The 14405-nt window shown below is 40.5% G+C and overlaps 1 protein-coding gene across 3 annotated transcripts in view; it reads right to left on the bottom strand.

Annotated features, from left to right (window-relative positions):
- The window catches only part of oca2 (oculocutaneous albinism II), a 76064-nt gene extending 65214 nt beyond the window's left edge, over positions 1–10850 (bottom strand). For all 3 annotated transcript variants that reach the window (XM_081718322.1, XM_081718324.1, XM_081718323.1), the window contains exons 1-3: positions 10590–10850; positions 5627–5877; positions 1986–2072 (exon numbers count right to left, since the gene is read on the bottom strand). In XM_081718322.1, the coding sequence (XP_081574448.1) occupies positions 1986–2072; positions 5627–5856 (317 nt within the window). In that variant the 5' untranslated portion in view covers positions 5857–5877; positions 10590–10850. The remainder of the gene's footprint in view (positions 1–1985; positions 2073–5626; positions 5878–10589) is intronic.
- Between the last annotated feature and the right edge of the window lie 3555 nt (positions 10851–14405).

Raw genomic sequence — 14405 nt, 5'->3', positions numbered from 1 at the left:
AGACAGAATTACACTGACAGAAGCCTGCAATCTGACAATAAGACAAGCAGAAATGTGTTATTTGATTCAATGACATTTGACCAGCAAGAAGATGACTGTCTTTAAACAGCACTGCTGTGGAGCAAAGGCAAATCAGTAGGATGTGATATCATATTAGCATGTGAATTTTGGATATGGTTATATGGGTCGTAAAATGGTTTTAAAAATTGATTGGTGTATGTTACAGAATAACTGAGTTGGACATTTTTATTTAATCTTGTCAAATCACACAAACATTATCTAAGACTAGCACAGAGATTATAATTCTAATACAGGTGTAATCCCTTGGCTATGACTAACTGTACATAAAAATGAGTTTTGAAATAAAACAATGGCTTTAGAGTTTTCTAAAGTCTAAAGGGCACATTAGTGAACTAAGCTAATAAGCTCTGAAAAGTGATTCAGACCACCAATGCATTAAAAACAATTCTAAAAAAAAAATCTGTTTATACTGAAGAAAAAAAAAAAACAATTTCATGTACATCATACAAGCTACCAGATAAGAAACATTCTAATTAGGGACTGTGTCTTTACTGGATATTTCCATTAGTCCTTCAGAGAATGTGCATGAATTTTAAAGCACACATAAACCATGCCTGAAATTGAAGTGTCTCAAATTGAAACAATTTGGTTTAATTAGAAAAATCAAGAGGCTCAAAATCTCTTTAAGATATCAAAATGCTAGAAGTGATGTGCTGAACAGTGTTTGTCTTAAACACATCTTTAATTATGTCTCCTGCTTTGATATAAAAATTTGGTTAAATGTGAATGTATTATGTCATTTATTTCTCATTAAGAGGTGATAAAACATACAATTACAGCCTTTGCTACTGGCTAAACTGTTTTAAATAAGACTTTCTTCCTGTCCTACTTAAACAGGTGAGAGAGATACAGTCTCATGAGAAGAGCACTGCTCACTGTAACATAGCATTTGCTCTCTCCTTTAACACCTGGACACTGTAAACATCCTGTACTTACTGCTTCTCCAATTCTTTTTGAGCTGGACAAAACATTTTACCACACCTGAAATTATTATGCTTATTTTATCTTTGTGATTAAAGATATTTAATACAAAAGTATTTTTCGCATTAAACTTTCTGTTGTGTAGACATATGTTCCCTTCATATGCGGAATTTACATTTCGGACGCTGGTGACTTTTCTGCGCCAATTCTGAAAATGCTGACTTTTTAAAAGTGTACCCAGAAAATATTTTTAATTCTTTCATCTAGAGGCTATATTTGATTTACTTATTCAATAATACTTCTAGTAATAAAATGCTTGTTCTAGTCAATAAAACGAAATGTATTATGTTCCTAATAACAGAATCACAGTATATTTATGCTATTTCAAGCGATGCCGAAATAAACATGGCACAAGTGCCATTTTGTAAAATGAAACAAATAAATTATTTTTAGAAAATAAATAGTTATAAATAGTAACAAACAGTTGTAGTCCTACTACAAATATATTTCAAACCATAGTACTCACACCTCTTGTATTGTTCGACGCCAGTTACCTGGACCTACAGCCATAAAACCTTCCATGAACCTCTCCCTTTCAGTCCAGGGCTAATTTCTTTTCAGTGAGCGCGCACTAGAGGACTTGAATTCTTAAACGGAACGTGAATTTGAGAGGCTGCTGAATTGAACGAAACACTTTTTAATGAAAGTTGCACCCATGATTACTTTGCAAGAAACATCTCAGAAGCACAAAATCTCATTCTTTACAACGAATGATGTGCATGAGTGCCTTCAGCCTAGGTCATTTCTAAAAACCAGTTTCATCTATATGGCTTCTTCCCTTGGTCAGTGGAGTACAGTGTTAAACTCAATGACTAAGTTTTTAACCTGTTATCTTTTACAGACATTGAATGACATTCGTCTGAAAGTAAGCAACTAAGCAATGTCGAGAGAAGTAAAATGTAGCTTGATCCAGTGAGTCTCACCCATCATCCCGTGACAGCTTGATCAATGGCGACCTCTCTGTTTGGCTGGATTTGCCTCTGAGGAAGTTCACGACACTGAAGCTCTGACTGAGAACAAGTGAAGAGGGGAATCTTTACTACATCATTTTAGAAGCAATTATTTAAGCACAATTTAGAAATCAATTCCTGGCATTTGTTCTTCACTATAGTTCATTAAATCAACTGAAAACTTAAGAGGTGCCCCAAACAAAAAACTGATAGTCACTTCACAACATGAAAACTTTAGGTTATAGCAAGCTTTGACATTTATATTTCACTGCAACAGTGTTCTGCTCTGATTTTGAATAGTGTCCCAGTTTTGTATGTAAAAGAGATGTAAAACAGTTTTGTTAAACCAGTACTGTCTCTTTTGTCTTATCTGACCTGTCTTCTTGATTGCCTCTCATCGATGGTCATGTTTCAGTGAAAACTCTGAAAGGGCCTTTTGCCTTTGGCCCATCATGACACTCCATATCATTCCCTCATCTGAACACCTTGATCTGTCTCACAGGCACCAGGCTAAGCCAGCCAAATGGCTTGGCAACTGACCATTAATGAGTGTGTCAGGGCCAACACCTCTCACCTTCTGCCTCGCCCTCTGGCTCTCCTTGGACCTTGCTTGCTTCGAGCTCAAATAACAGTTTGAGTAGGTGATGACTAATTGTGGGCACAGTAATAACAGCCTGTGTGCTGCCAGAGGCCCTTCCAAACTTAAAGAATGCACTGGTCGTATAGAGTTATGACCTACAGAGATCTTCAGGAGGATGAGGACAGAGCAATTACAGAATACTCTCCTACCCTCCTGAAATGCTGTCCCCATGTTGTTTTGCGTCATATAATATTCACAAGTCTAAGTTTTTATTTTAATGAGGTTACAGTGCCAGCCTAAAGGTATACTCTGTGATTTACAGTAGCAGATTTATGGCAAATGGCAGAAGCAAGATACAGATTGGTTTTATGTTCCAGTGGTTTTGTTTACACCAATTTTGTTGTAAACAATGGGATCATCATATATTAGCTTGAGATAGGTTGATAAAACAAAACAGATGGGGGAGGTTTAAAACTGTATAACATTAATTTTAACTGTATAACATTAGCTGTATAACATTAATATTAAAGTAAGAAATAGTTTATATAATAGTAATTGAATGGATAAAATTGACTAAAATTAACTGGAGGGCTCTACAGCCCTCCTTCACCAAACCTTAATGGCACTCACTGTCCTTCCTTTAAACACATGGCATGTCTAATTGCAATAGGCCACTGATTAAACATTTGTACAAACCAAGACAAAAGCAGGAGCCATTATGGTTCTTGGTGCAAAGAGAACAAAGACAAAGAGAACTGAGTAGACGTAGCATTCTCTCTCTGAGCAGCTTTTAACCGAATCAGTCATTAAGGGCTGACCATGCTCTGATCAACCCATATTTATTTACATAAGGCTGACGTTAAGACACCCACTTCAAACTGCATTAGCAATTCAATAACAACAAATTGAATAGAGCTCTTCTCAGAATAAGAACTCAGGATAAGATAATGTCTGGACATAGCAACCATACTACATACCAACCCTACTACAGGGCAAACTGTGTTGACTACTTATTAGACCTTCTCCACTAATCTGATGACCCTGAAAATACCCTGTTATAACAATCCAGCACTCCTCCTTGTCTCAATGGACATTGAATGATGGTGTTTATGTGAGTGAGTGAGTGAGTGAGTGAGTGAGTGAGTGAGTCCATAAATGTAAACAGAGGTCAAAGGAGGGAAAGCGAATCTCATTGAGACAGAGAGAAAGGGTAAAAAGAGAGAGGGAAAGAGAGAATGAGAGAATGAGAGAGAGAGAGAGAGAGAGAGAGAGAGAGAGAGAGAGACAGAGAGACAGAGAGAGAGAGTTAGCTCTATCCAACCATGACTATTGGAATCCCACTCAGGTTTAAACCAGACCAAACAGCAGTGGCTGGTCAGTCTAGCTCACCTCACCGCCCCCTCTAAGAAAGTTATGCAAGCTTCCACTGAAACTTCTACACACTGTGGTGGTCACTTATATAAGCTTTCACATATCAGGACATTGTGCATTCACCAATGTTTACAGTGCAAGGCACAGTTGTGCAGAGATAAACCAGTAAAATTGTCATGTTCTGTCAGTAGCTTTGTCCATTTCGTATCTCAAACCTGATTTATATCAATTAATGAAGATTTAAAACAGTAAGTCCAGATCAAATGTCAACTGCTATACAAAATATTGTCTGGGATACTTGGTGCAGTGAAGTAGCAAACTTATTGTATGTAGAGTGTGTGTGTGTGTGTGTGTGTGTGTGTGTGTGTGTGTGTGTGTGTGTGTGTGTGTGTGTGTGTGTGTGTGTGTGTGTGTGTGTGTGTGTGCTTCAGACAAGTCATGTCTCCAGGAGACATTTTAGGGTTAGGTATAGGACATCTTAAATGTAGGAAATGTTCAAGTCCATAATCCCTCTCTATACAGTTACACAGCATAGAGGATATTTGAAATGTTAGCTGACAGAATGGCAGGATTTAAAAATGAAGGCCAGCTTCATCTTATTGTGCACTACATACAGATTTATGAAACAAAGGGAGTGAGAAATCCATGTGCTCAAACAATGAAGAGACCTGACGCTTCTGAACCTTGACTCATTCCAGCTAACTGATCAGTGACATCAAGAACTAAGCCTAAAACAGTACCTTGCCTTTTTTATAAAACATCATGGGATTAGACACGAAGAAAAGCTCTTCTGAAGAAAGATTAGCTTTTTTAGCTATGTATTAAAATCGACCTGGAGATGATTCTTAAGGAGCAGAACACACTAAGCAAGAACTAAAAAATGAGGAATTTTAACTTATGGAAACAACCCATAAGTTAAAGAGTGAAAATGTGACAGTGTCCCTCTTCACTTGACTATAGGGCAGCTACATCACACATTTATTCTTCCTGATGTGCGCATTTATAAACACCAGTTTCAACCATGATGCTGCTGCAGCAATCAGATTACACTCATATCAGATTATATTAATATCGAACCTCATTCTTTCTCTCTGTCTTTCTCCCTCTATCTGTCCTCTCTCGACACGCACGCACGCACGCACGCACACACACACACACACACACACACACACATTTTTACATCATTACTGCCACAAAATTGAAGCTTAAAAATTAACATTTTTTAAAGATTAAAGACAAAGAATAAATGTCTTATTTCAATGCAAATATTTTAACCCTGAAAATGATCATGTGATCATTTCTTCACAAATACATTCCACTGTGCTTTCCTCTTTAAAATACTTTATACACACATGCATTTAACACATGATTTTGCCTTGATAATGTGACCCTGCATGTGAACACCAATCCTATATGAAGATCTCACCAATTAAGAGTAATAACACCAGGTTAACACCAAGTTCCAATTTTCTTAAAAGTGTAAAACCCAAACCAACAAAAAACATACAGTTCCCACAGAGTCTATATTGCTCTAACATGTTCTAAGATGACATCAAGGAACAAAACCATCCTAAGACAAGGTGTGCTAATCCTGGCCAAACTGAGCCATCTCTGAGTTGTTCTAAAGCGCAGAGTAGGCAGTACAGTGGGTGCCACTCACTACCTGTCATCAGGGCAGGCGTCCGTGCAGATCACGTGATGTCCCGGGGGCATGGCAGCAGCCTGCAACAGCTTCTGTGTCTCCCTCCTCTCAGAGAATCCCTCCAGGAGACGCAGCTCATCAAAGTTCCCGGCCATGGCCTCAGACTTCCTGTGGGCCAACTTGCTCTGATGGCTCTGAGCACCTGCCTGAGACATCTCCATCTCCAAGGTACCTTTGTTCTCCAGATACATCTCCGTTGAGTTGTAGTCCTCCTGGGGGGGGGGGGGGGGGGGGGGTGAATGCAGGCTTACTTGCATTATACATAGCACAGGGCCAGCGCTGAGCAGATAATATTTGGGTGGAAGACTATTTTAAAACTGATGTGAAGTAGGTAGGTGGCATTCTAAAGCTAGGTGGTAATGTGTGTTGTACTGGTATGAATAAGGCCTAGTACGATGGTAGTGAGTGTTGTACTGGTAAGAATAAGGCCAAGTGCCATGGTAGTGAGTGTTGTTCAGCAGTTTCTTTGCACAATAAAAAAAGTGTATGTAGCGCAGACAGAACTTTGAATGGTGGGTGCATAAGGGGCCCCAAGAAAAAGAAAACCCAAATATGAGTGGGTTTTACCCTCCAAAGTCTGCACCTCATTTTCAGCTCCTCTTGATAGTATGCTGGAAATCAAAATATTTAATTTAACTAGCAGGCTAGATATTTTAGTTATGTTAAGTTCAAAGTAGTAAAATAAGTACTATGGTAGCATATTATTGATATTTGTTTCAAGACTAGTGTGTATAATTTTGCTCACTTGAGTTTATGTCTATAGAAATAATACTCACTTAGATGAAAAAAAATAGCCTATATTCCCCATGCAGGTTTAAAAAGTGGCAATAACACTACACTAAGGTTTTTGTTTTAGGTGCATTTTATATATTGACAGTACATATGACTTTGACCAGTGCTGTTCAACAGGATATCTCACAATTTGCAAATTTATGTGAAATGCTGCAATTTGCTATCCTCAGTCACAATGTAACAATCTGTGCATACTTCAAGTTGCCAAATGAAATGGGAAAGAAAATTGAAGCTGTTGAAGGAAAAATCATCAGGCTACATTTAGCAATAAACTAGCTTCTGCATTTTCATCTGTTGTGAGCCTTTTTGTTGTTTCTTTTTTGTTTTATTTTTATTTGTTTAGCAATCAAATCTGACGAGGAAAGTCAAAAAGAGGCAAATTTAAATTTCCATTTAAGCCTGGTAACATACAAATTATGCTGACAAAATGATCTTGAGGTAAAATGCAGAATCTATCCTTCAAACAGATTATTGGTTAGATTAGTCGATTAGTCTGGGAAAAAGGGTAATTCACTGGTCATTCCAACGGTCCTTTGTGGCTAAACTAGCCTGCAATAGAGGTCCTGTCCTGTGCTGTGCTACAGTAGTCCTGTGGTCAGAAACAACCAACAAATGATGAGAACCAAAATGGGGAAGAAAGGTGACATCAGTGACTTTGAAAGTGGCCTGAGCATTTCAGAAACTGCTGATCTACTGGGATTCTCATGCACAAGCATCTCTAGGGTTTACAGAGAATGGTCAGAAAACACAGAAAATATCCAGTGACCGGCAGTTCTGTGCATGAAAATGCCTTGTTGATGTCGGAGGTTAGAGGAGAATGGCCAGATTGGTTCGAGCTAATAAAAAGGTAACAGTAACACAAATAACCAATTTTTGCAACTGATGTATGCAGTGGAGCATTTCTGAATGCACAATACATTGAAGCAGATTGCCTACATCAGCAAAATACCACACCAGCTGCCACTGTGAGCTAAGAATAGGCCACTAAGGCTACAATTCACAAGGTCTCACCAAACAATTGGAAATATGTCGCCTGGTCTGATGAGTCTCGATTAATTGGATAGTAGGGTCAGAATCTGATGTAAACAATATGAAAGCATGGATCCATCCTACCTTGTATCATTGGCTCTGGCTGCTAGTGGTGCAGTGGTGTGGGGTATATTTTTGGCATACTTTGGGCCCCTTAACCCTAAAAGAGCATTGTTTAAAGACTACAGCTGATTTTTGGTGATGACCTTTTATGACCACAGTGTCTTCATTTTCTGATGGCTACTACCATCAATAACCGTGGCCATGTTTTCCTTCTTTGTTTCTCTGCCTATATAAAGCCCACAGGTACACTCGTCCATCGCTGCCCATAGCTCGTCTGTTTCTGTGCCAAAGAAGACACTCTGAGTGCTGTCACTACTCTGCTACTTCTTAAACACCTGGAGTGGTTATCTATTTTCCTTTCTGATGCATTTAGCCAGCTCTATGATGGAGAATAAAGACACTTCTTCCTCCCTGCCATTGTCACATTCACCATATTAATTGCTGTTATTCTTCATATAATTTCATCATACTGTCCTGTAGTATTATTAGGTAAGCCATGAAGAATGTTTTATTTAAAAATATGTTTTTCTTAATAAATAAACAAACAAACAAATAAACATATGGATCTTCAAATGAAAATAGCTGCTGGCTACAGCCCTGATTTGGGAATGATTAACAGAAATTTTGCATGGTATCAGAGTCTCTTAATCAAAATCAAGGTGTTTGGTTTGTAATAGTTTCTAATACAGTGGGTAATTAGTGGATATGCAAGACATCTACAGAAAAACTTTACTCTTATTTCCAAAACCCAATTATAGGTTGCTATTAGGTTTATTGCAGAGCTTTCTCTAGGTTTCAGGTCCTCTATAGAGTACTATTGTTGGAGTCCAACTACTGTTATTGGAGTCCAGCTTGCCTCACTAACAGACTTGCCTAAGATGTTGGAAAGCTTACCATAATCATTAGCTTCACTGGCTAGGTGGCTGTCAACACCCAGACCAGGAGGACACAACTATCCCAATTAAGTAAGAACTCCCTCAGGTCCTTAAGCCACCTTCTGTTTTGGTCTCTCCTTCTCTCATACACACCCCAGCACTGTGGTCTTTAGGTCCTTTGGAAACACCACTAATCCCATGTATGTGTGTAATGAGAGGGAATAAGTTTTTATAAAAATGACTTTCTTTGAGATGGTATGTATAGTTCAATTTCTAGTTAAATCAGCCTAGTTGCTCCCTAATCCTCTCACGTGAAGTATGCTCCCAGATGGAGCATTTCTGCAGCGCCCAGTAAGCCAGAACCAATTCACTGGCAGCTTTTTTTTCCCCCTGGAGAAACACGTGAACATCACCATCACACACATTTGCTCATGCTTTGATGGAGATGAGCTCAAGCTTTGGCATTCATCTCTACATGGGAATGAAAACTGCCCCAGTCACATGGTGTGTGAGCACGAAATAGGCTTCAGTTTCCACCAGAGTGCCTAGAACGGCAAGCTGTGCTTAATGCGGTCCGATGTGACTCAGGAGAGAAACATTAGCAAGAAGGAAAAAGCTTATGATACTACTGGAGATAAAAATCCCTTGAATCAGTTTAAAAGTGTCAAACTCTTCACTGTGAAGTGTAGTCACTCATTCTTACACAATTTCACATGCACAAAAGCACTCATGCACACACACACACACACACACACTCCTTTAAACGCTCCCCAAAACACCCCCCCTAGTGGGGAGAATTAAAATTGACACTGGAAACATAATTGGAGTAGCCTTTGGCTGGTGTGGTTCAGCTTCTAAGAAGGCTTTTGTTGTCGCGTGCAGCAAGCACATGAGTGCAGAGCAATGACGCAGAATCCATAAAGTCTGGCTGCACGCTCCCGGAGCCTCTTCGGCCACATGCTCTAACTGACTTATGAGCAGTTCCTTGCTGCTGGAGCTGCATAGTAGATTGAGCTGCAAGTGCCTTGTTATCTGTGACCAGTAGCTTGGACTGGTTTGCGCAGTACGGAGAGTGCCTGCTTTCAGGAAACAGCCTCCTGACCTTCTAGCCTTAGCACACACAACAAATTGGAAAGCAAGTGAGAGAATAGAGGAAAACAAATGAAGTTTGTCTTTCAGCAGTCCTCGGGCCTGCCATTCAAACCACAACAATAATGTTTGCAGAGTGATAAGGGGAGGTGCAGATTATGGCCTGCCATGGTTGCCAGGGGAACGGGATTAGAGACAGATCTCATTTCCAGCACTGTGGATAGAGTGCAGACAACAAGCACCAGTGTGTGGCATTACGCAACTGAAGACAGGCCTCAGAGGGGAAGTCAGAAGGAACCTGTAAATATTTCCTTTCTAGTTTTATTGGTGTCAAATGAAGTTCCTACTGAGAGAACCACTGTAAGAGATCTCTTAATAGAGGTGTCCTAAGGAAGGACTTTTAATATGAAATTTCCTCCATCACTAACACAACTAAAAGCACTGAGAATGCAAACACATAAAATAAGTACAAATGTTTTGCACATCAAGACAAGCTGCATGACTTTCTTCATTTGCCTTTATAATCTTAATGAACAAAATTGCATTTTGTAATCAAAATACAACTAATGAAATTTCACAAGCTTCTCTTTGCACATTACTCAAGAGTTGCAACAGATTCTTTGGCCTTGAACTTTGGACTCATTGCTGAAGCAGTATTAAACTAACTAAAGGAGTTTAAACACACACACACACACACACACACACACACACACACACACACACACACACACACTCACACACACACATACAAACAAACAAAAACAAAGTGGGTGAGTACTTATATAAACCCATCTCTTATTTCCATAAAAATAATGTAATTCCTGTAATTCCATTGATCCAGGTCTAAAGGTTATTAAAGTTTTAATTTGATTAGTTTTACTAATCAATACCTAACTAACACAATGTTAAATTTTCCCCTTAGTTTCCAAGAATCCAGATAAACAGCATCAATTATTTGAATAAATACAAAGCTGGAATGCATACTTTTTTCAAAAGAGTCAAATTACTGATTACAGGTTCTAACAATGCATTCTCAGAAATGTGCAATACATTACATAAATGGAGAGAAAGTTTACCTTTCAAATCGAAAATAAAACTTGTTGTAAGAAGAATGATGATGATGATGATGATGATGATGATGATGATGATGATGACAATGATGGTGATAAAAAAAAAAAAGAAAATCTCCAGTCTTGGCTGGTTGAAGAATGTTTTGAGTATGTACAAGTTGAGGAGCAGTCGAGAAAAGCTCCTGGGCAACAGGACAGTGAGGAGGAAGGGCTCCAAGGCTGAGAGAGAAGAGGAGTGGGGAGGAGGAAGGGCTCCGAGGCTGAGAGAGAAGAGGAGTGGGGAGGAGGAAGGGCTCCGAGGCTGAGAGAGAAGAGGAGTGGGGAGGAGGAAGGGCTCCGAGGCTGAGGGGAGAAGAGGATTGGGGAGGAGGAAGGGCTCCGAGGCTGAGGGAGAAGAGGAGTGGGGAGGAGGAAGGGCTCCGAGGCTGAGGGAGAAGAGGATTGGGGAGGAGGAAGGGCTCTGAGGCTGAGGGAGAAGAGGATTGGGGAGGAGGAAGGGCTCCGAGGCTGAGGGGAGAAGAGGAGTGGGGAGGAGGAAGGGCTCTGAGGCTGAGGGAGAAGAGGATTGGGGAGGAGGAAGGGCTCTGAGGCTGAGGGAGAAGAGGAGTGGGGAGGAGGAAGGGCTCTGAGGCTGAGGGAGAAGAGGAGTGGGGAGGAGGAAGGGGTCCGAGGCTGAGAGAGAAGAGGAGTGGGGAGGAGGAAGGGCTCCGAGGCTGAGGGGAGAAGAGGATTGGGGAGGAGGAAGGGCTCCGAGGCTGAGGGGAGAAGAGGATTGGGGAGGAGGAAGGGCTCCGAGGCTGAGGGAGAAGAGGAGTGGGGAGGAGGAAGGGCTCCGAGGCTGAGGGAGAAGAGGAGTGGGGAGGAGGAAGGGCTCTGAGGCTGAGGGAGAAGAGGAGTGGGGAGGAGGAAGGGCTCCGAGGCTGAGGGAGAAGAGGAGTGGGGAGGAGGAAGGGCTCCGAGGCTGAGGGAGAAGAGGAGTGGGGAGGAGGAAGGGCTCCGAGGCTGAGGGAGAAGAGGAGTGGGGAGGAGGAAGGGCTCTGAGGCTGAGGGAGAAGAGGAGTGGGGAGGAGGAAGGGCTCTGAGGCTGAGGGAGAAGAGGAGTGGGGAGGAGGAAGGGCTCCGAGGCTGAGGGAGAAGAGGAGTGGGGAGGAGGAAGGGCTCCGAGGCTGAGGGGAGAAGAGGAGTGGGGAGGAGGAAGGGCTCCGAGGCTGAGGGGAGAAGAGGAGTGCACAGCACTGCTAGCAGGCTTTTGGTGGAAGACAGAGGGAGGAACCAGCACCACAAACTCTTCTGACAGTGGAGGGTGTCCACCATATCTGCTTAGATCAGAAGGTGCAGGCTCTTTACTAGTACTAAGAATAAGAAAATCTACTGCAGGGGGCAGAGCCTTTTCCTAGCTCCCACACTATGGAATAACCTTCTTGTAAATGTTCGAGATTCAGACACAGTCTCAATATTTAAGGCTAGGCTGAAAACCAATATGTACAGTCAGTCAGCTCAAGAGCAAAACATTTTTATTTATTCTGAATCCATTCACTTAATTTTATGAAGGCCTTTATTCTAAAAAGCTTTTATTTCTTACACAATGGCAAACTTGTTTTTTCGTTGTCTTTAAGAAGAAAAGGGGCAGTCAAAAATAAATTAAAACCTTATGATAGTTCATCCTTTCCTTATTTTTCATAAAGATATTTCAACACCTATCAATGTAAAAAGTGATGAGAGGTTGGCTCTGGAGTCACAAAGGCTCCCCATGAGAGACTGTCATCTGGCCTGGCCAGAGGCCACAGCTATGGAGCGCTACGGACTGTGCTGGCCAATTGCGTGGCTCATACGCTGCCAGGTCATCATGTCATCTAATACCCAAGAAAGCATTATAAATGTCATAAGTATATTTATGACAGTGTTTTACCAGTGCTATTTCAGATAATTTTATCTTCAGTGCTTAGAAAATAATTCAATAAATGTAAACTCACGCTAAGATATATTAATTATATTATTTGTATTATATTAAAATATATTTTGAAAAAGTTTTTTTTTAAACTGTGGTAACTAAGATGTAGATAGAATAAGACTTGTTGTGGGGAGAGGAGAGGTCTTTCATGTCACTGCTTTGTGGACTTTGGACCTGAACCAATTTCACATCAAATCAGTGGGTCCTTATAGATCTAATTTAAACAAATGTAATTTATTGTAACTGTTATTATTTCAGTGAAATATTACTCTACCTACTATTAACATTATCTGGCTGTTAACCACAGCAAGCAGTTTCCCCCTATTCCAGACCTACGTTTTTATACTCTTACATAACATTCACAAAAGTCACCACAGCAAAATTAGGACCTACTGAACCATTACATTTCACTTTATACTTCAGAAAACAAAAACAAACTACCAACCCAAAAGCTACTTGGACCGGTGCTACCAGTTTACTCAGATCACGCTACACCTGTGTGGGCAGTTTGTTTCAGGATCACCTGGGTCAGGCAAAGAAGTCCACGAAAGCTGCTTCGCTGCACAGTCACCACTCTGCTCTTGGAAATGCATGTTTGAGCAGAGAGACAGCTCTGTTCCTCACATGACTACTGGAGTCTCAGCCACGTGTGCCTACATATGGATAAAAAGCTACCACAGTGGCTTTAATCACTTAAGATACAGGCTGGTTCTTTCATTTAGTAAAATGAATATATTATAGGAAGCTCAGATTATTTAGGGAGAACAGCGGTCTGACAAATATTGTTACTTTCAGCTGAAGGACTCTGACTGTATCTTGTAAGAGGTTTTAATGTAATTTTTTTTTTTTTTTTCAGGAGAAAGCCAGCATTTAGCAATTCAAAGACAAAGTTACCTGTGTAGGCAGTGTATAATCACCGCATGGGCTAACTGTAAAACATTCTTCCACATTCTCATCTCCACCCACCCAGTCATGTTGCTGATTTCCTGCACTGCATGAGAGAAGCACCTGACCCAATCCTTTTCAGTGATTTCAGCTCAGAAGAAGAAAAAAAGAAAGAAAATAAGCTTTAAGATGGCAAAGAATGCTCCAGGGTTTTAAAGCAAATTAAGCCAACACATTTTTTCACCAAGTCATGTGGCATTACAGAGTTGACATGAATAGCGAAACTATGACACATGACTCCAATGAGCAATTAACACCTGCAGTAGTGGACTCTGAGCAGTACTGGGTCACAGGAGCGCAGAGAAACCAGTCTGGCCCTGCAGATGTACAGTTAAACTCACAGATCACACCTGAAGTGCTGAGGAGTTCAACTGACATTAGAATTAGAATTTTCAGTGCAGTGGTACAGTGCTTATTTTGTATGAACGAACCGTGTGATTCCTGTCAAGAGAATTCCACAGAGCTCTGGCCTCAGGACCTATGATTTCCTGTCCTCAGAACATGGACCATCAGGTCCATGAAGTATAAGTCCTCCTGGGGATTTAGTTCCTTCAGCCCAGCTTTGCTAATTTGCTCTAGTCAGTGGGTAGAATTAATTTGAAATCAATTGGGTAATGCAAAATCAGAGGTTTTCTAGTTTTTGAACCTGAAACCATATGCCTCTACAACATCCAACAAAAAATTGCTGTGGAATCTTTTTGGTATTACAAGAAAAGAGAAGTAATCTTAAATGATTTCATTTTTTAACATATTTTACCATGTATTAATTTGGACGAGGGTTTATTACTTGTAACATTTCCATTACTCCAAAGATAATAACCCCAAGTTCACGCACTTTATCTAGGGAATATAGGAGTCATGATACTGAATCCTTTCTAATGTTAGTATGGGACACCATTAGGCCTTTGTGTTACTCAGCACAAATT

The sequence above is a fragment of the Electrophorus electricus genome, chromosome 7 (assembly GCF_041902795.1).
Source record: "Electrophorus electricus isolate QZ-2024a chromosome 7, ASM4190279v1, whole genome shotgun sequence".
In the NCBI taxonomy this organism is placed as follows: domain Eukaryota; kingdom Metazoa; phylum Chordata; class Actinopteri; order Gymnotiformes; family Gymnotidae; genus Electrophorus; species Electrophorus electricus.
The sequence above is the reverse complement of the archived record's forward strand: the minus strand, read 5'-3'. Positions and strand labels throughout refer to the sequence as shown.